Below are 27,877 nucleotides of genomic sequence, written 5' to 3' on the forward strand. Positions count from 1 at the left end.
TGATCCCTTAATGTTTAGCATTTATTTATACCATGCGTAACAGAGCAGCTGCTCTATGGGACAGCCCTTTGTAGTTGCAGGCTGGCTGCTCTGGGGTGGTTTGTTGTGTTACTTTTGAAGTGCCACTCATAGTAAAGATGAGAGAAGAATGGTAATAAGTATTATAAACATCCTTCTAGCGGCCAGATAGCTTCAGATATTTATTGACATTCTGGGTTTATTTTCTTTTACTGAAACTTGGGTAATAATATTTCTGTACTGAAAATAGTCAGCAGAATGCATCCCTGTGCCACTGTTTGGTTCTCCATATAGTTTGTTAAGAGTGTAGCAAAAATAAGTGGGACAGATGGACTGGCACAGTCACTAAAGCTGGCCTGAGAAGACACTGTTGTCCCTGTTCCAAGGTGTGCCTGAGGCTCCCACGGTCCTGCTGGAGTTCACTCTCTTCAGTACCTAGACTATACTTTTCTTCCAGGATTGCTCTTGTAAAAAAAAACATTCCAATTGCTCTTCCTTTCCTTCTGGTGGATTTCAGAGCTCCGGGGGAGCATTTGTCTGTGCCACAAATAGTAGTGTGTTTGGATTTCAAGTTAGTCATGGGAGCCTCTTGACTTCCAATATTCTGGATTTTGGATCCTGCAGTCCACATTCCCTTCCTATCCATGTTGTGTGGGTGAACTCTTGGAAGCACAGTAGCACAGGGAATGTAGGAGGAGACCCTTCTGGCACTTCTCTTTGCATAGCTGCCGCTGTGTGTGCTGGGCTGCCCAGTCACTGGCAGTGTCTGTGGGTCCATCCATCACATCTGCCCAGTGTGTCCTCTGGGATCTACTGAGACCAGCCCTGTGATTGCTTGCCACAAGAAGTTAAGGGTTGGAAGAGTAAAATCAGTCTTACTGAGTGATAAAAGACAAATTGGAATAAACATTATGGATCTAAGTCTGGTAGCTGAAAATTTGTGGTCCTACTTATTTGAATGCCAAATACTTGATTAAAACAGAAGTAAAGCTTCAGCTTAGTTTGGTGAAAGTTGTTTGCATTTGATTTTGTATGTTACAAGCTCTTTGGGATAGGGATAAGATATTTTGCATATCACCTATTAGACTGATGACCAAGTAAGAAGCTTTGAAGGCACATGTAGTTCCTGTTAAGTTTTTGTGTACCTGTGTAAAATCAGTTGATTTTGCAGTATGTGTCCATTAGCAGATAGAAAAGAAGAAAAAAAGCTAACCCTAGGTAACCACTATGTAATTATTATAGTGATCTAAATCAGTTCTCTTGTTACAGGGCAGATTTCACCTTCATTCTCCTTGTTTGGCTCCTGTTTCTACTCTGACATGTATTAGGCAGAGTTATCTGAGTTGTTGCTTAATTGTGTCGTTCCTGGAGAATAGCCCCCACCCATGCGTGTGCATGTGGCAGCGCCTAAAAAGTTACTTGTCTTTCCTCTGAGTAAAACAATTAATTATATGCTATTACTTCTAAAGGAAGCAGTAAGAAGAGATGCTTTTTGTTGATATATCATTTTTGTATATGATATCTAGTCATCATTACTAAAATGTCCATGTTTTCTGTAACACACCACTTAGATTACAGTAGTGAGATAGAGATTTTCCTATGTAGGTTATTTCCTTAAGACATTGGTGGCTGGAGGAAGGGAAGAGGAAGAACCAACTTGTATTTTATAGTCAGTAGTTTCCAAGCTGTGGTTCAGGGGACTATTAGATGTGCCCTTCAGCTGATCCACAGAGCACTGTCTTCCTTAACTGGTATTTCTGGTCAAAACTTGAAGGAGGTTGCCTGGTAGGTTGCCTGAAATTTTGAGGGCTGGCAGTATCTCCTAGTACAGAATGTGAGAAGAGCATCGATGGAAATAATGTGAAATTGTCTGCCTACCTTTTCTTTAACCAGCTGGGCACTTTAAGATGTATAAACACAGCAATTTGTTTATCTTAGTGTTTTGTAGTAGGACAGCTGAAGTGACATTCTTCTGTCTGATTGTGTATTCTGTTTTAGAGAAAAAATAACAGTTAATGTAAACTCAATCCCAGTCCTTTCTGAGGATGCTTATTTTCTAATTTCTCCTTTCCTTTGGGTCCCTGCCAAAAATATAAGTGGGAAGCTGAGAGCTGCTTCCTACCTCACAAATTCCCTATACGTAGCTAATTTGCTTACTCCTTGCCTCTCCTTTCTCTGGTTTAGATTGGTTTGTCTACAGAGTCGATTTTCCCTGTGTAAATACAAATGTATGGTGAATTAATGTAAATTGTAGGAGAAAATTAATGAAAAATGTAGGAGAATTCAGCTCTGCACCTGGGCTTCCAGCAGCAATGAATGTGTTTTCCATTGTGTCGGTATCCCCACTGCACCCCAGCACATCCCTTGCCATCTCCCTCTCCAGCTCCTTAACCCTTGGCTCTGGTCCCTCATGGCTTCTGCTGGCTCCTCTGCCAGCGCAGGAATGGCTGCTGTAGCCAGTGAGGAAAATAGGAGCACACAGGGCTGGAGAAGGGCTGGAGCTGGGCTCCTACTTGTGTATCTGCAGTACTGCATTTAGTACTTGTTACAGGACGTGTGCCAGAATAGCACACCACAGTGTTAGAGCTGTGGAAATATGAAACATGAACTAGTACAAGGTGGGGTTAGGAAGTTGGCTAGGTTTGCACTACTGTTTATTACCTTTCTAGGAATGAAGCAGGCAAATGAGGTCTCAAGCACCTGAGATGTTTCCCTAAATTATCTAATAGCACTTCCTTGCTATATGTGCTTTGATTTATATGTGACTTTCATAAGTCTGAAAAATTATTGAGTTTCTTACATAATGTGCTAGTTTGGCTTGGGATAGGGTTAATTATCTTCACATCAGCTAGTACAGGGCTGTGTTTTGGATTTGTGCTGGATACAGTGTTGGTAATACAGGGATGTTTTTGTAATTGCTGAGCAGGGCTTGCACAGAGTCAAGGCCTTTTCTGTCTCTCACCTGACCAGCAAGCAGGCTGTGGGGTAGACAAGATGTTGGGAGGGGACACAGTCTGACACAGCTGACCCCAGCTGGCCCACGGGGTATTCCCAACCATATGGCATCGTGCTGAGCATACAAAGCTGTGGGAAGAAGGAGGAAGTGGGGGACATTTGGAATGATGGCATTTGTCTTCCCAAGTAACAATTACACATGATGGAGCCCTGCTTTCTTGGGCTGAACACCTGCCTGCCCACGGGAAGCAGGAATGAATTCCTTGTTTTGCTTTGGTCCTGTGTGTGCAGTCTTTTCTTTACCTATTAGATTGGCCTTATCTCAAGCCATGAGTATTCTGACTTTAACCCTTCTGTTTTGCTCCCCCATCCCACTGATAGAGGAGTGAGTAATCAGCTGTGTGGGACTTAGTTAATGGCTGGGGTTAAACCATGACATCTATACATTGAATTACTTACACATATTTTTTTTATCATCCAGGGAACACCAGTATTTGTTCACGCTGGACCTTTTGCTAACATTGCACATGGAAATTCTTCTGTTTTGGCAGATAAAATTGCTCTTAAATTAGTTGGAGAGAAAGGATTTGTAGGTAAGTAAATATTCAGTTTATTGTATTATGATCTGTTAGTAAATTGCCAATGATGCAAATGAATGGAAAAATTAGCAATTAAAGGTAAGAATACTACTTCATTATTAATATCAGTATAGAATAATCTTAATGTGAATGTGTAATAAGCCAAAAGCACTTCTTCTCTTACCCTGCCTTTTTTCTCAACTCCTGTCACCGTGGTCCTGTCACCATGTTTGATTCACAAGTGACCTGTTCACTCCACAGGGTGGCTGAACCAGTCAAACGACCAGATTCATTGAAAGAGGTGTCCTGTTGTTCATTCTGTTAGTATTCATCTGGCCTCACTTGATAAACCCAACAGAAACCATTCTTTTTTCCTGATGAATTATTTCTCTACCAGTTCAATAAACTCAGCCAAATAAGAGGTTAGATGTCCCTGAGCCAGTGCAGAGGACTAGCAGAGGCAAGGTGCTAGAAAAAAGATTAATACTGCCTCATTTTGGTGGCTGTGAGCCATTTGGTTGGTCCAGCTGCATTGTCAAACCTCACCGTGAGGCCCTTATGTTCCCATGAAAGCATTTGAGTGGGCTGACTCTTTTTATATTAGGAATTCAGCCTTCACAAGCAACAATAGACACACAGAGCTTGGCAGTTGCAGGCAAAATAAACTTGTGGCTGAACAATGAACTAGCTTTTATTAAAATGGTTGTGAGAGTTTAAACCTTAGAATTAATTAAATAAAAGGGGCATTGCAGCCCCTTCATTGTGGTGGTGATGCCTTTGCACTGCTGCAGCCATTCTCTTCTGAGTCCTGAACACCCAGGCTGGATTACATTAATCCTAAAGCTGAAGTTTGAGTACCTGTGGAACAGCTTTGAGTACCTGTGAAACAGCACTCTTGAAAAGATGCAGCAATGTGAAACATGAGGTTTCTTGTGCTAGAATCCTTAAATTAGTAGGGAAACATGCATGTATATGCTTATGCCGTACATACATACAGGAAAGGATTGTTTTTTACAGTGTTGTAAAGTTTAAAGGTCTGCTTATTTCCCTCTATTAATCAAACATCCATTCAAAGAAGAACATTTTGCATTCTGAATACATTTACTTAATGATAGTTGAATTCCTTTTTCATTTGGCCATGTTTGTTGTTACATGGCTTTGTGGAATGAAGAGCAAAAGAATTTAGGGTAGCTAACATTTTTCATAAGCCATGTGAAGTGACTTTGTTTCTGCAGTGTACAATCTTTTCAAGTGAGGAGTCAGTTGTGCATCAATTGAATGAAAGTATGTTGGCAACGGTCTTGAGTCTTGATCCAGGTTTCAGAGTCCAAAATGTATTGCCTTAGATTTGGATTCCCTTCCATTGAGTGTGTCCCTCGGGCACAGAGAGCATATTCTTGCATTTCTTGTGCTTTTTTCAGTCTTATCCACCTGTTTGTCTTTAACACTCTTTTCTGCTTTGTTTGTCTTTGGCTCCAGTTTCTCTGTTGGGAGACAAAGCAGCATAGCTTCAATAAAGGCAAACCTTTGTGCCTTGCCAGCTAAAGGCTCTTGTTCAGATTCTATTCCACAGAGCACAAATCCCCATGAAACTGGCTTCAGAATAAGACTGCCTTTGCTCTGCAGAGCCAGGAACTTCAGCATGATTTGTAGTCCTTTGTTAGATTATTAAAAGCAATAGTTCTTAGAGTGGCCTACTTAAATAAACTTTGCAGGTAGTCAAAAGTATAAATATTTGTTCTAAAGGTTGTAATTACCATAAGCTTTATGGTTTAAAAAAATACTTTTTTTCTGGTAGCTAGTCAGAGCACATGGGCAGACACTACATGTAGCACCCACTGATTTATTAAATACTCTCCTGTCCTACCCTACACAACTGAGGTCTAAAATGACAGCTACAAAGTGCTCACCAGTCCACACTGAGGTGACATCCATACAGGTGGAGGTCCCAGTGCCTTGTGAATCTGCACAGCAAAGCAGGTGGCAATAAACTCTACTGCATTTCTGCTCACAGGAGTTTGCCTGAGCCTTCTATGGCCATTGAAATTCCAAGGGGAAGGCTGATCCTGTAGCTAATTCAGACAGCCAGGATGCAGGACAGCTATGCTGCAGATAGGGAAGTAGTTGAGTAAGTTTATTCACTCCTGCTAAAAGTAGAAGTTTTCACTGTTCCACAGTTCCCTTTTGGGAGTGTTCTCATGCATTAGATCTGACACTCGTTAAATCTTGTATGAGCGATTACAGTACCGCTCTGCCGTGTCAGTTGCATAAGCTCAGGAAAGAATTCAAAAGGTGCTAGGAATAGAGTAAGGTATCTTGCAGAACCATGTGGCTGGGAGAGACCACAGGCTAAGAGATTACTCTCAGCTGCATCCAAAGCAGGAACATAAGAAATCTGTGACATATTCTGCAATTAAATTACTTTCCTGAATAGTAGAATAAATAACATAATGTACATACATTAGCTCACACACTGTGAGATGGGGTGATGATGTAAAAAATATATAATTCATGTATTTATTGTTTTATATATTTAGTAGTTATATCTATTTCTTATTTACTCTTTTTTTTTTCACTTACACCGTGTTTATTTTTTATTAGAATTTCTTGTTAAATGTGTAGACAGTACTAAGAAGAATAGCATGGCTTGAATTTGCAACAGTTTTACAAACACAGACATTTTAACTCTCTATCCTGGTTTAAGCACCCTCCTTCCTCCAGCTGCGTGTTTCCAGTCCTTTGCAATCCCTCTGTTTCACCAGCACACCTGTTCACAGAGCCATGTGACAAGCTACTGGACACTTGGTCTCGACTGAAAACAACTACAACAAAAAAAGCCCTTTCCTTCACCCTCAACAGACAGTGTCTGACAGCTTTGTGTGACAGGGGGAAGATGAGATAATGCCACATAAGATGGTATTTTTCCTGAAATAAATATTTGTAGTATTAAAGCCTCATTTGGAGCTTTCAAATGCCAGTAAAGCTACTGCGGATACACTAGCTGACCAGATTGAGCCTGCATTGCCAGGGCAGCTAAGCCTGTCTCCTTTCCCAGCCTGTGCTCAACTGTTTTTGCATGACATCCCAGCAGAAACCTATTGCCTTTTTTGTTGGCTTAGTTTTCTGCTGACTTAACACAGAAGCAGTTCAGCCCAGAGTCACAAAAACACCAGAGCTGGTGCAGGAGAGGGTGAGCTGGGACGGCCAGCAGTGAGAAACCAATCTGTTATGTAGATCCAATTACTTGTGTGACCATGTGCCACAGCCAAGGCAAAAAAAAAAAAAAAAAAAAAAAAAAAAAAAGAAACCCTCTCAAAGTGTTCTTTTAAAATTTATTTTTAAACCTTACTTTTTCTCTCCACCCTGCATTGCCTGTTTCTCTGCTTGCTTTTCAGCTGGAATGGCATCGTGCTGTGCCTTTTGAGTAGTGTCAGGTAACAGTGATGTAGACAGTCTGCTTTAAAGAAAATATAAATGAAGTTTAACCATTGAATCCTGTTGTGAACACTCTCTAACTGAAGGCATTCCCTGCTTCAATTTCAGATATCCAAGTGAATCACAGGCCTTCATTAGGTTTTAGATAGCTTAAGCCTTTTAGCTCATCTTTTCCTTTCTCTCTTTCCTGAGCTTTATTGCTATGTATCAGTAACTCAGCCTTTTTGCTTTAATTTTGAGTTCTTGGTATGAGTTTTGCTACTGAACTTTAAGTGTGATGCTGCAGCTGCCGCTAGCTGGTTTGCACTTGTCTGTCCTCTCAGCCTCTTAGTGTTTCCCTGCTGGGAAACTGTTCCCCCTGGCCCTGCTGTAAGAGTGGCCCACTGAGGATGGCTGCAGGCAGCTCCTGCATGAGGAGCACCCACACTGGGGCACAGTGAATGTACCCATCATCACAGCTGCTGTGTCTCTGAAACTGTAGGTTTTGTGGCTTTCTGAAAAACTGTAGGTTTTGTGGCTTTCTGAAAAACTGTAGGTTTTGTGGCTTTTCCTGAGTTGTCAGAAATTATTGCGCGATACAACTCAACAGATTACCCTATCCATCTCTTTAATCCCTTTGTGTTCAGCTGAAGAGAAGGGTTATTGTAAATCAGTAGACAAGTAAAGCATGAGTAGATCTTCGGAATTCTAAAGCAAAGTTCTTCTCAAGTTTGTTTTTCAGATTTGGACTTTATGTTGTCGATTGCTTTCTTTGCTACTCCCAGCAAACATGTCACATTGGATGCTGAGAGCATGCTGTGCTGGGCAGCTTTGTCCTGGTGTGTTTTATCCGGTGACAAGAGGAGAATTGTTGCAAACTGTTGCTGACTTAAGAAAAGTCCACTTTCTGTTTCTTCCTTTAGTTGGTACACTTGATGTAATTGGAAGGAATTTGTAGATGCAGTAAATTTTTATAAGCCAAGTAATTGACTCTTTTGATTGTGTTGGTACTCTGATGGTTAGAGTAAGCTAATGATGCTAGCTGTTGTATCTCTTCAGTACATACAAAGTTTTATTTCAAAGGCTATTCATTTTACATACTCTCAGAGTGGACATTGTTTAACAGGTTTATAAAGCACCTTATAAAAATTGTATGTGTTTAATTCACTTAGTGAATAATTTTCAGTAGATTTTTTTTAATGTCATAAGACACTTCAATCCATTTTTTGTGTACTCTTTTTCCAAAATAGGAAATAAAGCCCAAATACTTTGGCTAAACTTCTTTTGGCGCCACTAGTAATGTGATATTATTACATTTACATGTCAAGTACAAGGATTTATTTTTAATATTTTTTTGCTTGATATCATTAGAATATCAATATCAGTGACCCTCCAGGAAGCTTTAATTTTTAAGAATCTGCCCAACATCTTTCTAGCTTGTGTTATTTAATCTCTGACTTCTTCACTCTTACTTTCACAAAAAAACCCAAAATTTAGTGCGATTGTATTCCAGGATGTTGCTCTCTGAACAACGTGGCTGTTCTTGTTAAAGTGTTAAAGCAAGGCTAAGGTTTCACGGTACGGGGTGGTTGAGAGCATTATCAGTGTAGATGTTGCTTGCCTACTCTGATCTGTGTGTACTACAAACAAGAAGAAGGATGTTCAGAACTTCACAGTATTTTCTCTGACCCCATTCATAGTGCAGCTGCTCAAGCAGCTGTGCTGGGCACAACTGTGACAGTGGGCCGGGGGGAGGGAAGGTGATACTGTGTTAGCTGGTGTTGCTGTGAGGCTCTTAAAGTCATGGTCTAATAATACAAGTCTCAGTGGTACCACAAACTGCAAAATAAGGTACCATTACTGCTAGAAGATCCATGAATCTGTGCTGTTCACTTGTGAGTGGTAGTGCCATTCACCTCCAGGCTGCCCTTTTTATTACTTTCCTCACAGCTGCTGAGGTAAAAGTAAATTCCATTTCTTTCACTTGTTGTAAAGTGGGAACAAAAAAACAGTCTCCTTCTTCATGCTTTTCAAAGCCTAGCAAATTTTCTTGCCAATAAGCAGGAAAGTCTTCAGAGATGAGATGTAGTGCAATGTGTTTTTTCTCATGGGCATGAAGTCAGCGTTCCTGGAAGCTGAGTTTACTTACTGCTTTGTCACAAATAATCTGGATTCAAATCATGCTTGCTTGTAGCTTGCTGCAACTGGAAGTCAGGTGAAATCTATTTAAATTACTGTCTATTTGTGCTTTAGTGCTTAAAACAGTCTTGACATAATTTATTGGTTATTATGTGAAATGAGAATCAAATATTTTCTTACATTTTTGTGCATTCAGAGTCCTTGAGAAAGTTCTGACTCCACCTTGTCACTGCAGATTTCTATAAATTTTTTCTTCTGCTCTTTAGCACGCATTGCAATATAAAGCTTTTCAGAAGAAAGATTGAGTACAAGAGAGCTGTCCTGAATGATTTTGTATATAAGGAAGCATTCTAGCATTGACTTCAATATCATATGTCACTGTATTTCAGAGCTGAATTAATTTGAAGTCCTATAAATTATGCAAAGCTGAACTCAAAACTGAAAGTTGGTATTGATCATGAACTATTGAATTATGTCTGACAAATATCACACTTGGCATAAAAAAGTTATGTTTTTCCCAGTCAGGAGAGGTGGTGCTATTTTGAAGACAAAGCCTCCTAAATTATGGACTATCTTGTAGTGAGATTTTAACTTCTTCCTTTAAAAAAAAAAATCTAAAAAACATGTTGGAAATTCACTTCTTCTTTCCTTGCTACAAAGCACATTTGTAAATGTTTGTTCCCAAATCTGCTGTTTATAATCTGGAATTGCGAGGGGTAATTTACAGGAATAAAATAACATGTGATTATAAATCATCAGCCTTTTAGCTGAGTTCTTTGCTTTATCTGACAAGCATATCAAGTGATCTCCTTCATAAACCAATTTAGCTCCAGTTTGAAACCAGCGAGGATTTTTAACTCTTGCCATGGCCAATTTGGACTCATTTGATCTGTTTTTTGTAATACTGTGTTACAGCTTAGTCCTCTCTTTGTCAAGTGATAATTTTTAATAATACTGTCTCTAAATATTCAACAACACATTTTCCATACATAACTGTGACTAATACTGCCAGGTTCCCAGACTCCTCCCTGATGTGTGCAAGTATGAAGTTCCCAAATCGTAGGTCAGATTTTTGTCACTTTTCTCCAATGGCAGTAACTCTTTACTGTAAATAGCTTTTATTCTGTTTCTCTTCTTCGTAAATCCACAGAAACTTTTTCCCATGTGATACCTCTTCAAGCTTTGCTGTTGCCAATAAACTCCATCAGTGCTCCTCAGTCTTTCTGTGGACATGGTTTAACAAATAGTAAATGAGAGCCCTGGGGCTGGTCCTCTCTCCTGTCCCACAGTTCTCCCCTTAGTCATGTAGTAATGTTCCTCTAGCCTGGTTAACAGACTCCTATGTTTTGCTGTAGCAGGTTCTCTTGTTCCTCATCATTGATGAGTTGTCGTAGTATTTTCATCACTGGAGAAAGCTTTTAATCTGTCATGGCCTCCCTTTGGTAGACAAAGGTTATATTTCATACTTATTTCAATTTTTTTAAAGTTATTCTGTTCTTAAAAATCTGTTTGAAAACCATCAAGTCTGTAGTCACTCAGACTTCCCTCCATTACTTGAAGACAGGTTTTGATATTTTCAGGCACAAGGCACAAAAAAAAAAAGGAACTTATTTAAGATGTTGATACAAGCATTGTGGTTTGTATTTTTCTTCTTCTTCCAGGATTTTGAAAACTCTGATATACACTCTATTGAAAGAAATGCATTCAGCTCTTGTGTATTTTGGGTTTTAATTCCAATTTCAATATATTACAGTAACCTCACAGCATTAGCTTCTGTGTTTTAATTTGTGGCACTGAAGACCCTTGTAATTTGTTTGCATTTCTTTTGCAGATTCTGACACTTGTTCCCTAGCATAGCAGCTCACTCTTTCTTTTCCTCTCTTTTAGAGCTTATGTAATTAATAGTGACATTATCTTCTAACCCTGCAGGATAGCAAAGCTGTTTATTTGACTGCCTTTCCTCTTAGTGACCAGAAGTTACCACTGTTCTCATGCCAGATGTCATGTGAGACACCAGACATTTTAATTTGTACATTTAGAGAATTTTGAATTAATTGGTGATTTCAGTATGAAGAAAGAAATTTTAATGGTTACATGACAAAAAATAATTAAGAGACAGCATGGCCTTATCACAGTTATTTTCAGTGGGGTTTTTATTGTTTCCGGGGGGATGGATGCTGCTCTGTGCCTCACTGGAAAAGGAATTAAATGGTTTTCTCACAGACTAGGAGCTGTGAAGGGGCACATGTGTGTTGGCTGTGTACTGAAGGAAGTGTCACACTGCCACTGAGCTGGCTGGGTCACAAACAAGCAGAGAACTGGACATGTGTAGCTTATTTGAGAATTCCATGTTTTCTTCCCTTCATATGTGTTTTCCGAGTCGAACGGAGATGCAGTGAGATAGTGTTTGGGATGGGATTGCAAGCCTGGGAGATGTGCTGCAATGATGATGGGGAGACAGGAAGGGCCGTGTGAGTTTTCCTTCTGGCTGGCTGGCAACTAGAGCTGGCTGGCTCCTGAGGAGCTGGTGCCATGAGGAAACCTGTCCTGTCTCCTCTTTCTGGCCCAGTGAAAGACAAGGAGACAAAGCTGCCGAGTCCATCGCTTGCCGCCAGCAGCACATGGTGTCTGATGGAGACGTCCTGCTCTGTCACGTGGCTGTGGCACTGCAGTGCCTGACAGGAGCCATACATCTTATTCCCACCTCCATCCTTGACTGGCTTTCTGGCCTTAAGCAAGTAATTTCAGCCTCTATGCCTGCACATATAATCCCCTTCTTCCCGATGTGTTCTTTCAGTTTATGAACTTTCTTGAGGGCAAAAACTGTCTCACCATAGCAAACGGGGAGATGACAAGCACTGCTGTAACAGGAACTTTAAGGTAACAGGGCTTTTGTAGAGCCACGGCAGCTGCCAGTGCTTAAACATGCATCAGGAATTTACTTACAAGCTGACATGGTATTTTAATGTCCTGTATGCTGACCTCTTCTGCAACATGTAAGAGACTAACACAACTCTTTCCTCTGGCGGTGATATTCATAAACTAAACGGAGTGTACAACTGTTAAGGGCTATCCATTATTCTCTGTCTCAGAATAGTTACCCAGAGGTAAAAATAGATAGGAAGGATCTGTCATTCATTCAGAAAGTAGAGGTACTGTCCAGTTCCTGGTAAATAAAATACCATTCTAGTGAGTAGAAACTGATATTGCAACTTCTGTTCATTTTCCTTCCCTCCCCAAGTTAGCTATCTTACCTAGTTTTAAAACTCCCAACACATAGGAAGCAGTTCCTTTTGTTCTCTTGTTGCCAACTGGTTGTACTGTTTTTATTTATAAGAAGAAAAGAACCAGGGGTTAAAAAAATTGCAAACAGTAAAACATCATGTATGCTAGGAAGTTCTCTTAATTCATCACTTGGCAAAGGAAGAAAAAACAGGCTCCCCAGCTAACAGCGTTACTTTTGCTTAGGGTTATTTGGCAGAAAATCCATCATCCTCTCTCCATTTGTGAGTATTTCATATTGACTTACACCCTTTAGCAAGGGTCAGCAGGGCAGAGTATGCATAAAGAGTTCAATTCCCATTTCAAAGGCTGAATTTTAATTTTAGTGGATGGTTTATTTTTAATATCAGTTGAAATTGTTAGCTCTTTATTAGATTTTTGTTTGGTTGGTTTACTGACCTTTTGATCCTGAATCCTAATGTTCTTTTTATGCACAGCTTGTTTAAGAATTAGGTTTCTTCAGATAGTAACATCATTTTGGAGAAACCAGTGTTTGCTTTTTATTTTCTGACTCGTTCTGAATCTGCAGGCTGAACTGCTTTGTTTTCTGAAAGCTTTTATAATTAAAATTGTTAATAACGTACAAATACTGAGGGTGCAATGTTTGTTTGTTTGTTTACTTTTGCAATGGCTGACTTAATTTGTCAAGGCTCCAGAGAAGTCAATACAAACATGGAAAGTGAAAAGTCCATAAATATATGTATTTCCATTTTTGATTACAGTAATTATAGTAGGCAAAGTTTTAATATCATCTAGTACAAATTTACATTTTGCACAGTTGATTTTCTGTTTTCCACTGGTATTCCATAAGCTCAGGCACACTGAGAGAGCGCTGTTAACAGGGGTTTCAAAAACTATTGTTTAAAGCTACATTTTCTTATTCAGGATCAGAACTCTGATATGTTTTCTTTTCATCCTGTTCTGTCCTCTCTATGAGTCCAATTAAAATAATGTGGTTTGGGGAAAAGGTTAAGATTATGTCTTTAGATGTTCCTGGAAGAAAAGTGCAGATGCTAAGAGTTCCAAATATTTTTATTTACAGATTTTTTTTTCCTCAGAAATGAAGTACTCTATGGTAATACAATATAAAAGAAAAATACTGTGATTTCTCTGAAAATATGATAACTTTAAATTGGCTTTTTGTTGGGTTTTTTAGTTTTCAGGCAACAAACTATATGTATTGTTGTGTGCTGGGTATTTTAACAGAAAATAATTACAGGAAAATAGTTATTTCTCTTTGAAAACAGAAAGTATGTTTGTTTACATATCCAAGCCTATCATCTAATTGGATTAGCTTTAAAAAAAGGTTCAAGAATTAATGTCTAGGGATGTAAATTTGTTTCTAAACCATTTTAAAACATGTTAATGAGATTGCAAATAATTCTAGGTTATGTATGGCCAGTAGGATTTGTTAATGGGAAGAGTGGTGTTTTGGCAAATAGCCAAAGTGCTTTTGAAGGTTGGCTGCTGACAATATTTGAAAGTGTTCAAATGCTGCTCTCTGGTTCTATAAAGTAATACATTAAAAGAAAAGATTAATATCCAAAATGGTATCTCAGGGTCAGTTTAATGCTCTGACCTTGTAATTTAATTTTTGCAGTTTTATAAAGCTGCTGTTTAATTAATTTGATTTAATTGAGAAAACAGATTAGGTTACTACAATAAGAGAAAATGTAGGTTACAACCTTTTTTTAATTTTGGGTAGCCTACCTGTCTTTTATATGGTGGGCCTATTTTTTGGTCCCTTTATTGTTGGCTTTCTATGCTGACAGCTTTATTGAAGCTGATAGTATCAAGCTCTTCAACTTTGCTACCTGCAGGAATAAGGCACATGCTTCTAAAATATTTTCAGCTTGGCACTGTCTGCAAACCCTGAGTGGGAATGAAGCTTCAGGGACAAGCAGATGCTTTCCATGCATGAGGACACGGTATCTTTGTGCTGCCTCCATCTACGGCATCTCAAACAGAGCTCCCAAGAGACTGAGCTTCATAAATCAAGGGTTGCAGGTTCAGCCTGTCCAGAAGCTGATTAGGAATTCAGTATATGTTTTGGGGTTTTTCACTGCACAAGGAGCAAGAAAGCACAAAAATGTGGGGGAGGGCTAAAGGATGATAGAGTAGCTAAGATGACAAGATGATGGGCAATTATGAAGAGGGATTGAAAAAAAAAATTAATAATTTATAATCTGTAGTAAGGAGGGACAGCTAATAATGTAGAAATATTTCAGAAATGGTAATGGGTAGTTTGCAATGGCAATTCTGTTGCCCTGATAACATGAATTGTAGTTAAGTGGATAAATTCACCAAAGGCATTAAAGAATTGATTTAGCCATGAGCAGTTGCAAGGATGTGTCGTGTAAACCAGCAGAATTACGGTTTGGTTTGATTTTGGTTTTGACTGCATTTTTAATTGGGAATTCCATGCAGGAAGAAGGGATTTGTTGGTGTGTGACCTTAGTACCTTCTCTCTCCTCAGTTTGTAATTCTTTCTGTAAGATAAATTACACGTGACATCATATCATTTAACAGACACGATTATTTTCCAGAGCAATTTTAGCCAGTTGAGTTTTTTTTTCCTTATCCAAAAATTATAGGGAAAACAGCAAATACATATTAATAAGTTTCTCGCAGATCATCAATCTTACACTTTGAGTAGAGGTTCAAATACCAGTTTTGTCCATAGTATTTTAAAAATGCAGGTGATTGCAACCAAACTAATGCCTACCTGCAAAGGGTATTGGAGAGCTTCCATGAAAAGTTTTCATGATTTCCAAAGTTGCTTCTGTTGCATTTCTCCGTCTATGTGGCTATTGCATGAAGTCTGTGCAGCACAGTGGGCTTTTCCTGCCCGCTTCTTTTGCCCTCCTCTGCTCTTCTGTGGCTTATGCTGCACGTTCTCAGTACTAGGAATTATTTCCTGTCTCCTAAAATACTACTAACAGTACCTGGTGTTCTCTGTCTCCGTGGAACGTCTTTTTGTTTATTGATATCTTAAATTTTGTATGTGTTTAATACACACAAATTGCAGTCTTTGTAGAATAATTTCCACTCTCAAAGAACTCTCCAGCAAAGCTCTTGGAGTGGTCTTGTAGTGTAATTTAGAGCCTTTGCATCAGCTGTTTCACTAGGCCATTTTTACATCAAGACAAACTGCTCATGCAGGGGAATAATACTCTTCTTCCTGGGGATACATAACAGGAGATGCCCTTTCCCATGAATTTCTAAAAGATGTAGCTGTGCTGTCAGTAGTGTTGTTGGTGTCCTCTCCCAGGCCAGTCATGCAAGGAAGACATTCTGTCTCCTAGCAAAGACTTAAGTGGGATGAAATAAAACCAGAAGCTGTTGTCCTTCCGGGAGAGGGATGCGCTGCGTAGGTACACAGAAAAGACAGTGCCTAAGTCACGGGCAAAATCATTATCATAATTTGCAATGCTCCCCGGATTATGGAAGGGCAGAGTGGAGAATGCTTCTCCAAGGATGTGCCTCGGTGCGGAGTCGGGGGGAGTTCTGCCCGCGGCTGCCCGGGGCGAATAGCTGCGTGCACTGCGGGGTGGGCTCACACGGCGGTGATGGATGACTCCGTGCCTGCCGTGCCTCGGGCGATTGCGCAAGTGACAGGAGCATTGATCATCGCGATTCAGCGGCCCTTTGTTGTGTGGCATTCGCCGCAGCCTCGGCCGCCACCACTCCTCTGCTTTTGTTCTGTGACGAGAACGAGGAGCAGCGCGGGCGGCGGGCAGAGTGATCTCCTGGTCCCCCCCGCTCCCAGCCATGCCCGTCTGAAGGCAAGCGAGGGCACCCACAGCCCAGCGTGGGGTGGGAGGTGCTGCTTAAGTGGATGTTGTCTCCGAGTTGTGATAGGTTCTGATGGTAGCTTGTCTGGCTGCGGAAATTCTGTGTTCCTCATCACTGCCTGTAACATCACCCGTTGCCCGATTGTGTTTCTGCTGCCCGGAAAGTAGGTGGTCTTCCAGGGCATATGCTGAAATGGTGGTTTGTCTCAAGAAGAGGGTTCTTTGCATCCCTTCTTTCCTTTTTCACAAAACAGTAGAGTCTTGGTGCTAAAGCATGTTTTGCTTCATGACCATTTGATGAAATGCTTAGAACTTTTCCAGGGAAGAAATTTTCAGGCTCTCTGCCTGCCCCTTGAAGTTAGTGTTTTCCAGATGCTTGTAACAGGAATTCTCAAAGCATGTTCAAAGTCCATGTTCAGTAGCTTTTTTAAGGGGAGTGTAGAAGGACCCCCTTGAGCCCCCTTTGAGCCCCCAAAACTTGAGAGCTCAACAGAAAGCAGTTTCACTCTGATGAAAGGTATATTAGTGGCAGGAGCTTCAGCCAACTGGATCTTTTAAAAGTAGAAGTAAATGAAAGTCTGGTAGTGAGATATGCATTGAGTAACATGGTTTAAGTGTGATGAAATTTATTTTAAGCCCTTAGGGAAATACTGTGGGTACCATAAGTTAATGTACTCCTTGCAGAATTGTAAAAGAATGGCCTTAAATGAAGAGCCATCAGTGCTGCTGTTAATTATTCCTTCCACGATACTCCAAATAAAGAGGTGGTGAGGTTTTAATTTTGTAATTACCCCAAGACTAATAATTCTTTTGCCAAAGACCATGGTGATCTTTAAAGTATGTAATGTAATTGCCTTATTTCTGTGCCATTAATTGTGCTCCAAACGTGGTCATTTGTCTTATGAGCAAATGTTACTCTGTTACCTCAAAGAAAACGTGCTATGAATGGTGAAAGAGGCAACCTAAAACTCACGGTTCTTTTGTTTGAATTTTTCTGGTTAATGTTGTAACAAAAGGAGACTACAAAAGCGGGGGCTGTGTATATTTGGTTAGTATATTCAGCTATGCATTGCAGTTTATGTCGGGGCCCAACACTTAGCCTAAGATTTACAGATCTTTCCATGAGTATAGTACACAGACATTAAGAGAGAGTGACTGTAAAACCCAGCAGGCTTAGCAGAGCCGTTCAAAGAAACATATAGCCCATGAATACACATTCAGCTCACTTGGTTTCTATTAGAATGGATAATTTGTGACTTGTAAGACATCTTCTGTTTTTAATCTCTAGTAATAAATTTAAATAATGAGCTCATTACTATAGTGAGCTGCAAGAAAATGTCAAATTTTACATTAAAAGTATCAGAATATGGTTTGACAAGGTGGCTAGGGAAGAATTAAGTTTTCCACTGCTGAAATGTATCTTTCTTCCTTCCCTTGCTTCTGCTGCTTGTTTGGACACATTCAGATACTTGTTTGGTCTTACTTCAACTAATTCAAATATAGCCCAATGGAAAAACTGGCAGGGTTTTTTTTGCACTGTGTTTTTGTATGTTTTTGCTTTCTGTTTAGCAAATTGCAACAGTTTACCTTCCAATTAAATGGATGCCAAAAAAGTCTGGGCAGCAGGGACAGAGCAGGAGAGAAAGGCAGAAGACTTAAGAATGAACAAGAATTACCCTTTCAGCAAGTCAGGGTGCTCATTTGGTTCAGCCACGGTGTAAAACCATGCCCTAAATTGGTGGTTTGGAGGCAGGAATCACTGCAGTTGCACTTCTGTATATTTTCAAGATGGGAAAGCAAGCCGAGCTGTGGAGATGTGCAGAGTATGCTTTCTGTCACACAGTGCTACTCCTGCCAGCTCCTGGTGTTTTCAGTTTGATTCCCACACTGCATTTATAATCCAGCATCTGCAGCATACACACATAAACAGGCCTTTAACACCCACAAAAAGGAATTGTATCCTTAATTGTCAGAGGATTGCAATTTAAAGGTTTTTTTCACCTATCTGGCTTGGAGTAAATAAATGAACTTTCTGTGCTTCTTTTTTGTCTGTAGTCTGGGAATTATCTGTATGAGTCATTGTGCATATTCTTTTGTTTAATGTATGGGATGCTCTTGGAAAGTTAACAGCAATTGATATTAAAAGTGAGTAACTGTGAGAGGTTATGAGGTAACCTTTAGTTTCTCATTTAAATCTATTCTGCATTTCAGTGGTAAAATTAGTTTCTTATGGAAAAATGAATGTTTTTGAAGAAAAGATTGAAATAGCTTGTTATGGAGTCCCGAGGGAACCAGCACTTAAATTAAGGGTATTCCTGGGAGCCAAGTTTCCTATGCAGCCCTTGCTGCCAGCAAGCAGTGACTGTTAGCTGAGGCCTGAGACTCATCCAAAGGAGATAAGTCTCCTTTGAAGGAAGGCAGAATGAATTGCCGTATCTGCTGGTTCAGTAAAAAGCATGGATTGGGTGTCAACAATCAGAAACCTCCAGTGCCCTGAAGTCAGCAGGGCAAATACCGTCCTGGCATCTTTCTTTAGTGAAAGGTGGAAAGTACAGATTACAACCAATTAGATTATGGTCTGTTAAACTTAGGGGTAAATATTTTTCCCATTACCTTTTCTTCTAGACTTCACAACAACATAAAAATTTGACAACCAATGCAAAGTATTTTCTTTACGGCATGGAAAATGTTCAGGCTTAACATATTCATTTGTAGTTTTCTGCTGGACTTTGTGTTCAGCAGTGGTAGCAGTGAGTTCCTGTGTTCCATGACATCTGAGAATGCGTGGAAAGAAAAATGAACAGGAAAACTCCCTCTTTTGAGGGGGTGGGGAGGGGGAGAAAAAAGTATTTGTTACATTCCAAAATCAGTCTTAATAATGGAAGTTCACATCAAATAATTGCCAGAGTCAGAATGGACAAACATCTGGTTATTCATCCCTAGCTATACTAACAAAAATATGATATCCTGTTAGAGAAATCACTGATCATTCTGGTTTATTTTGGCGATAGCGCACCTTGGTATTTTTCACTTTAAAAAGAACATATCAGTATTTTATAGCTAGCATATCTCCAGTTCCAGGTTCACAGTTCATGTGCTTCTGTGACTTTGAGCTCTTCCTTTCCTGAGTTTACCAGCAGACAGCTGCACTAGAACAGATATGTTTACATGTGGGGAGTAAATGGCAACTTGCAGATCAGAGTTTCCATTTCCTTTTACATTGTTCAGGAATCCAATCAGGCTCACAATTTGTCCTAAAGTTTCGCCTCATGTGTGTGCATCTGACTTGGCCCTTTATAGTACAAGTGCTTTATTTTGACATTGATTTATTGATACCAAGGGCTGACTAGGGAAAAGATACTTTCATTAGAAGTTACCCTCCGTACACATCAAGTTCAATTGTGGGTGAAATAGCTTTTTGAAAAATATTCTATACATCACTTTCTGTACGGCTTTTAAGCACTATATCAGTGTAAGAGTAATGTGGAACCATTTTATGCAGCTTTAGCAAGATAGATGTATTTTTAGATGGAGAAAAATTAGATTTTTTATTAAGAATGATGGTGAAATCTGATTAGCTGCTTAACACAGGACACTGTCTATTTAAGCTATTGTCACATGTATGTGATTCCTAGATGTCCTTGATAAGGCAGTAATTACATGAAGGAGGTTATGATAAATATAAACAAGAAACAAAACCGTGAGAGTGATTTGCTCATTTGCCTGAACCCTGAAGGAGAATTAAAGACTCCAGTGAAGAGAGTTTGTTCTGACTTTGCACCACCTGACAGACTTCTCTCTATTGCCTAATTTCACCCCTATGGGCTTCTCCTTCCCCATTTTCCCCCTACCTAATTTTGATACTTTGGGTTCTGGCTCTGAAAGAAAACTATGGTTTATTGATTATTTTGGTAGCAGGAGTGGGTGAAGTAGATGTCACATAAATGACCTCTAGAAAGACCTGTAGCAATTGTGTGTTGTGTTTTGCCTACTGGCTTTTTGTCCCAAGATCCTGCAGTTACCCAGATGTGTTAGAATGAGCTGCTTTTGGTCCCACTCACGTGGATATTTTATGAGAACAAGTTATTTGACCTTATTTGACCATTTTGAGGCAGTTTATTTCTGATAGATATGTAAATTAATTGCTAGGTTTGACCTATAGCCCACTCTTAACAGTAATGCAATGGTAGTGCACTGCTGATACATGAAATTTTAATTTTTAATCTTCATTCCAATGTTCTGTATGATGCTTAGGCTCTAAAACTGAAGTACAAAATCAAACAACAGGTTTGCACTTCCAGTTTTGTACTTTATATGACCAGACAGTGAGAGTCAAGAGAGCTGTACTGACTGAAAATTGTGCACAGAAGGTAACCTTTTAGCACTTGTCCAACTCATCATTGAGTCTTGTCACTGCAAGGAGGGGATTCAGAACTCAAAACAAGGCCTGGGACTGTAGTAACACTGATATAGTGTATGTTTGCCATGGAGTTGTGTTCTCAGCCTGGAAGTGCAAATACCTGTGTGTTTTCTGTGAGCTTGCTGAAGGCAAATCATTTACCTCTTTACTTTCATTAAAATTGCATTGGAACTGTGTTTGTGGCCTGGAAATCAAAGCAAGCAATTAACACCATGCTGGTACCTATTACAAACCCCCTACCTGCTTTCAGGGCAGCAGCCCAGGTAGCCATGATTCATGGACCTGGGAAATGGTCGCTTGGGATAAACAGGATAAACAGGCATCTAGGGGAGGGGAGCTGAAACTGGGCTAAAATGTATAGGCAGGTAGTAGTGCTCGTGTCATAAACTTTTCTTCAGCTGAAGTACAGCAGACCACAGCTACTAAAGTAGATGTTTGTTGCCCAAATTTTATGTAAGTTCACCTGTAATTCTCTTCTATTGACAAACTATGTATGAGAAATTATTATCAAAATAAATGGAAGTGTGTAGTACTTTAATTTTCTGTTGTTACATGTAAAGTGATTAGCTCACCACGTACTACTTTCAATTTCTGTTGTTACATTTAAAGTTATCAGCTGGTTTATCTCTTGATCATTAAATGTAGAGTAGTTTGAAGCTTCCCATTCGTAGTCTGTGTTTTTCATTGATGCTTTCATTTGAAAGCAGGAAACAATCTGAAAGTAATTGTATTAAGTGTTTCAGCACAAAGATTTTAAAATAGAATAGCTTGGCATGTTATTCTATCTTCTTAATATTCCTTGGAGGAAATAAAATGGAGTCGCAACTTTCATCCAGGCAGCTTTTCTACTACATCCTGTTTCCTTCCGCACACTGGAGAAAGCACTGACGTTTGTCTCCCTTTCCTCCACTTCCAATGAAAAAATCCCAGTCTCCATGTTGTAGCACTCACTCCAGTGAACTCTGACACACTGTTTGGGTTGTTTAGGCAAATGTGAATTTTGCCCTCCGTATCAAAGGGAAGATTGCAAAGAATAGAGGAATATGCGCAGCCCTGGCTGCCTGGACTGTCCGAAGGGTGGCTTGCTGTGCAAGCAGTTGCTGTGGAAGGCTGACATCTCTGCTTTTCTCCCATTGAAAGGCAGACTTGTAGTCCCCGCTTTCTCAGAGGGAAACTGACCCCTGAAAAGGCTTGGCATGGAATGGATTAACTCCCTGGAAACTTTGTTTGGAAATGTTAGGAGGCTGCTATGTATATGTGCTGGCGATCTCTGTAAGAGACAAATTATTTTCCCACCCTCTCAAGCACTTGGTAGTTTATCTGTTGTTTATTTTAAAGATTGATCGCGGTTATATATTCCTAATTCAGGGTTTCCATTAATCACCCTATGCCACATAAGAGACTGGAGAAGAAGAATGAGGGTTATTGGAAAGCAGAAATTTGATCCCTGGCTCTGCTTTTAATGTGACTTATCCTGGCATTAGCTTTGCTCCTATGAATTACTGCATTTGTGTAAACATATATATTTTTTTCCCATGTTTGGTGTGTCTGTTTTTTTCAGGGCTATTTAGAAAAAGATGATATAGTAATTACAATGATTGAGGAGAACATTAATCACGACACTTGCCATGTTACTATTTCAAGAGGTCCCTGCTCCCCCCAGCAGGCCCACCCCCTTGTTTGCTACGACTTGCTTCCTCTCCTAGCCCCAGCAGCCATTTCCTCCCTCAGAGCAGATCCAGGCAATTGTTTCAGCCTGTGCAAAATGAAGAAGAGGTGGAAAAGGACCAGTGGGGTTAGGACAAATGCTCAAAGGCTTGGACTTCCTAAAGTGCAGCGGCTGCCAACAGTGAGATGCTTTCTGCCCCAGCAACGGAGCACATCTGTATGTCCTCCTCCTTGACCCTGCTGAAGGTTGCCAATCCTGAAATGTTCAATCAGCCCTTTGTGGTCCCTTACCCTCCTAAGTGTGAGAGACAGAACTGCTGGCAAGAGGGAAAGAGAAGGGAATTTACGAGTTTTTACAAGTTGATTTGGGCTATGAGAACATGTTACCAACCCTGCTTGGAGTCAGGTCCAGAAGCCTCTGGAGCAAGCTGTTTTCTCACCCTGACTTGTCTGCCTGAAAGTCTCTTCGCATCTTTGAGAGCTGTGCGTTGAACCCAGCTCTCTAATGTGTTCTAATGGGAAATCATTGCATCAGTAAATTTTCAACCAACAGGAGATTTAATCCTTTTTTAAAGTTATTCTTTTCTGTGTGCATGTCTTTGCCTAATAGAAAGAAATTACTTGGATTGTAAAAGAAGCAATCAAAAGAATTTCTACTTGACAAATCAGAACAAATTCACTCTGAAGAGGCTGGTATCATTTAATACAGATTATCTTCTCTTTGTTTGTAGTTCCACTAAGCATACTTTGCCAGGTGTATCCTAACTTTGCCAGGTGTATCCTAATTCTGCACAGATTTTTCTCTTGTGTCATCTTATATTCATGTCTGACTTCTTTGGTGCAAAATCCTATTATTAAATTAGTTACTTAACAGCATATTCAACACTGAAATGTGACTGTAGCTGCTGGTTTGTGTTTATAACTAAACATCCTCTACACAAAAGCAAGACATCACCAGAAGTTCTGCAAACCTAGGAGAATTTAGGGGCATTAATTGTGATGAAAGCACATCCTTAGTGAAATCAAAGGAGGAGGAATAATATAGGAAAGTCTTATATCTGAAAATTTGCAATAATTTTGCACAGAATTACACAGAAACAGTGGTTTTAGAGGACTAGGTATTTTTTAAAGACTTTGGTTCAAACTAATTTAAATTGCTTGGTTTCCCCCCACCATGTAACTACCTTTGATGGGATATTGTGCATATAAGAATAAGAGAATTTATTTCTGAACTGGGAATAGGTTTTTAATCAGACTCAGTAATGTAAATAGACCTCTATTTAAAAGTTCATTCAAAACTGAGTACTGGTGTGTATTTAAGTGCACTGTATGCTGAAGTAGAAATATCCTCCAGTGTTTGACCAAAAGCATGTTTAATGTGTGGTTGTGTTTTGTTTTTTTAATGTTTAACAGTAACTGAAGCTGGCTTTGGTGCTGACATTGGGATGGAGAAATTCTTCAACATCAAATGCAGAGCATCTGGCTTGATTCCCAGTGTGGTTGTACTTGTTGCTACAGTGAGGGCTTTGAAGATGCATGGAGGTGGGCCAAATGTAAGTTTTTGCACCTTTCTTGGAAAAATCAAATTGTTGCTAATATTTGAAATAAGTTAAATACCTTGATTTAAGAAATATTTGGGGTAGTCTATGGGGCAGTATTTAGATAATCCTTCTGAGATACCTCATTGTATAGATGTTATTACTAAAGTTAATGCTCTCTCTAAAATTAAGCCACAAATGAAAGATGAGGGACAAAAGAGCTCTGAAGAAGTACTATATCTGAAGAAGTACTATATCTTGCAGAGGAAGGGAAGGTTGTTGCATTAAAAAAAAAAAAAGCTGTAAGAGATAGATATTCTTTTCCTCGCCTTTTGAAATAGCATTTGCAAGTGCACTGAAGTTGTCACAGGCTGGGAAATTTGACAGCCAAGGAGGAATGAGACGAGTTCAAGCTGAAGTATGTGAGTGGAAGTAGAGAACATTGTTAGTGAGGGTTATGACATTTCTTTCACTCCAGTAATGGGTACCCCTTATGTCCTTTTATTTTGCTCAGATTAATTCCCTCGGGGATGCTGAAGTAACTGATGAAATTTTGCAAGTGTTTTCCTGGTGTACCAAGAGTCACCAGTGTTTCATTTTTTGCTGTCTGAGCCACAAAGAGATTTTACAGATTACTGATTGTAGAAATGCTCCCCGAATGTGCAATCAGATCAGACTGTGCTAGCCAAGCAGACAGACACTTAACTCCTAGGAACACTTTCATCTGCCCAGCAGCATGCTGGAGAGTGATGCTGCCAGGGAAACAGTTGCACTGGGGGAAAATACCAGAGCTGTTTCCACATCCACAAAATTTCAGAAGGCATAGTTTCCCTTACAGCTAATCTTCTCTAAGAGTTAAAGCTTAGCTACCCTTTTTCAGTCTTTCAGGTTAGTATAATGATATAATTTTCTATCATTTTAGTACACTTCTGATGCATGTTTTCTTTATTTTGAATTATATTTCTCCATCCCTATCAAGGCAAGTATATTTTCACATGCGTTATCACTCAATCTAGCAAAAATAGAACTTAAATATGTCTTAATAACTGTCTCTATTTCTGTCTCACTTGTGTCCTTAGAAGTTTAAAGGTTTCATTTATTTACATTCGTCACTGAGGCATGTAGAGTACCAGATACTTTTACTGGGAGGTTTACTATAAAAAGGACCAGTGCTAGAGATAAATTTGAGTAAGTCTGGTGCCTGGGATTGACGTTATGTGCTCCTTGGAGACTCAGTACATCACTCAGTGATCACCCCCGTGATGCACTTTGCATGTATACCTTTGTGCTTTCCAGCAAATTACTTGCATGCAGTTCCTTGCCATGGGCAGTAATTAAAGAGCATCAAAGATGATGTTCTTCCATGTTGCTGTTATTTCTTCAGCTGTTGGAAATTGCTGCCTATTGTCTTTGCACTGCTGGTGTGCTGTAACAACATGTAGAATGAGATCCAGCTGCCTCCCGAGTAGTCTTTTGCAGCTAATTGCTGAGGCACTACCTGTGTCTTGCTACCCAAGTACAATAGGAGGTGTTGCTATTGTTTGTGTGCTGGTGCAACTGAGAGTAAAACACAAGCTGCAGTCAGGCTGTGATGCTGGGTGCACTGATATGGGTTAACTGGCAGTACAAAAAGCAAGCAAAATTGCACTTGAGACCCTTTAGGGTTATGACAAGTATCAATCTGTGATGACTTTGCTTGCTTATTATTATCTGATCCCAGGTAACTGCTGGTGCACCCTTGAAGAAAGAATACACAGAAGAGGTAAGAGAAACTGTTAAAAAACTTTAAAGAGGGTTTTGTTTAAAGGAACAAAGTAATATGGTGTACAGAGAATCAGAACTTCTTGCTCTAGCTAGACAGTGTGCAGCCTCAGGTTTGACAGTAGTGTGCTCTAAAGCTGACATTCAGTGAACATCTCTAACAGGCATTGCCAACAACTAAAACCACCTCATCCTCCCTCAGCCCCTTTATGTTACCCCTCTTAGGTGTCTGATGTGTATGACTGCATGGTGGATTATAATAACAAACTGAAATAGCTGAAAAATAACCTTTTTTCAATAGTTTTTCCAGGGCCACAAAGTTTTCAGACTGATCAATATACAGGCATTTATAAAAGCACAAGAGCAGTGTGGTGTAGGGATCAAGGATGCTCCCTGAAATTAGTGATAGCATAACCTGTTCATTAAAAAACAAGTTTAATATGTTTATGCTTCGCATTTGGGGTGGGATGTCACTCATCAAAAAAGAGTGAATTCTGCTGGTTTGTTTTCTTTGTCACTTCACTCCAGACAAGTTCTGGTCTTCTGCTTGTATGAAGCTAAGGATATCAATTTTGTTACAACTAAGACAGGGCCTACAAAGTGTAAGGTAAAAGAGTAAATGAGGAAATCCAGTAATGTGCTTGGGGTAGTCTATGTCTGTGTATATATGAACTCTGCATCCAACACATCTGTATGTCAAACCCCACCCCACTACGTCAGTCTGTTTATAAACTTTGTGAACAGCACACCAACATCCCTTTCACAGCCATGACAGGCAACCAGTCATCAGCTGCACCATCTTCCTGTGCCTAAGAGGAGAGCAATGGGTTCATGTATGAATTCTGGACGCTGCTTAGTTACTTAAATATGTCTGATGCTTATTAATTGGAATGAGAATTAATAAGTGCCAGAATACTTTTGTCTAGAAGAACTTCACTTGCCTGAGACTGTCATGATCAGCACTGTTTATGTTCACTTAAATTTATGGAAAATTCTATGGCTGGAGAAGACTTTATGTATCTTACCATTTCCATTAATTTTTATTTAATTGCACAGAACCTCCAGCTGGTAGCTGATGGCTGCTGTAATCTACAGAAACAGATTCAAATTACTCAGCTCTTTGGAGTTCCTGTTGTGGTTGCTCTAAATGTCTTCAAGTAAGTCTGTTCTTTCATTACTCTTGTTCAAATTCCTCACTTTTCTTGGTTTTTAAATTATTCAATTTGGCATGAACAAAGAAGCTATTAAATAATTTCCTTTTTTCATCAGGAATATAAAGATATTTAAGTTCTTAGCTTATTCTTAAAGTTCTAAAACCAACAAAAAATGTATATACTATTACGATGATGATAATTCCATGTTAATTAGCTATAACAATTACAAAATTTTCTTGAAACATGTAAATACATATGCTGCATATAAATGCATTATGTATATGGCAGAATTTCTATATATACTTGCTTTACCACTGCTGATGGTAAAATAAGGCTAAGTTTTTAAGGTTGTAACAGAGAACTAATTAAACAAAATAATGAGACAGGACTGTTTGGTTGGCAGAACTGACTCTCCGGCTGAGGTTGATCTGGTGTGTAAGATTGCAAAGGAGTCTGGAGCATTTGATGCCGTACCCTGCAATCACTGGTCAGCTGGTGGTAAAGGAGCAGTAAAATTAGCTCAAGCTGTGGAAAAGGCAGCCAATCAAAAAAACAGTTTCAAATATCTCTACAGCTTGGAGGTAAGATTTCTTTTCTTTTTTTTTTTTTTTAATGAATGCATTCTGCATAACAGTTTGATTTAAAACCAGAAGAACATTGAGAGCATTGTAGCAAAGTTATCTAAAATACTTGGAAAGGAACTTGCCTTGGTTTAAAATTGTAAAAGCTAGAGAGAACAAGCAATCTGTGTCTTATCTAATCAGAGAGCAGGATACTCACTGGTAATGATCATTACTTAGTGCATTGAACGATACATCTGTTACTTCCATGTTTAACATAAAAGTATGTATGCAGATGGAACACTCACTGATTATTTTGGGAGACTTCTCCAAAGATCTCACAGTCACAGTATTCATCCTGTCAGCTGGATAAAAGGAGATGTAGTTGCTGTCTCACATTCACAGGTATTGCACCAGGTTGTGGCTTCCTGAAGCATTCACTGTCTGTATGAGAAGGATGTGACAGGTAGCACGTCCATGCTCATCCCAGACATCTGCCCAGCCCAGCCAGGTCAATACAGAGAGGAAGCACTGCCCTTACCTGCACCCACCTACACCGCCAGCTCTCAGCTGAACACAAAGAGCACAGGTAACCC

General features: G+C 39.6%; 1 protein-coding gene across 3 annotated transcripts in view; it reads left to right on the top strand.

The window, feature by feature from the left end:
- Window positions 1-27,877, top strand: part of MTHFD1L (methylenetetrahydrofolate dehydrogenase (NADP+ dependent) 1 like) — a 138,328-nt gene that overhangs the window by 49,441 nt on the left and 61,010 nt on the right. For all 3 annotated transcript variants that reach the window (XR_010997271.1, XM_068184593.1, XM_068184594.1), the window contains exons 16-20: window positions 3,455-3,566; window positions 23,682-23,821; window positions 25,527-25,568; window positions 26,624-26,724; window positions 27,125-27,302. Coding sequence is in view for 2 of the 3 variants with exons in the window: in XM_068184593.1 (XP_068040694.1) it covers window positions 3,455-3,566; window positions 23,682-23,821; window positions 25,527-25,568; window positions 26,624-26,724; window positions 27,125-27,302 (573 nt within the window). In the remaining variant the exon portion in view is untranslated. The remainder of the gene's footprint in view (window positions 1-3,454; window positions 3,567-23,681; window positions 23,822-25,526; window positions 25,569-26,623; window positions 26,725-27,124; window positions 27,303-27,877) is intronic.

Source organism: Anomalospiza imberbis, chromosome 3 (assembly GCF_031753505.1).
Source record: "Anomalospiza imberbis isolate Cuckoo-Finch-1a 21T00152 chromosome 3, ASM3175350v1, whole genome shotgun sequence".
Classification (NCBI taxonomy): domain Eukaryota; kingdom Metazoa; phylum Chordata; class Aves; order Passeriformes; family Viduidae; genus Anomalospiza; species Anomalospiza imberbis.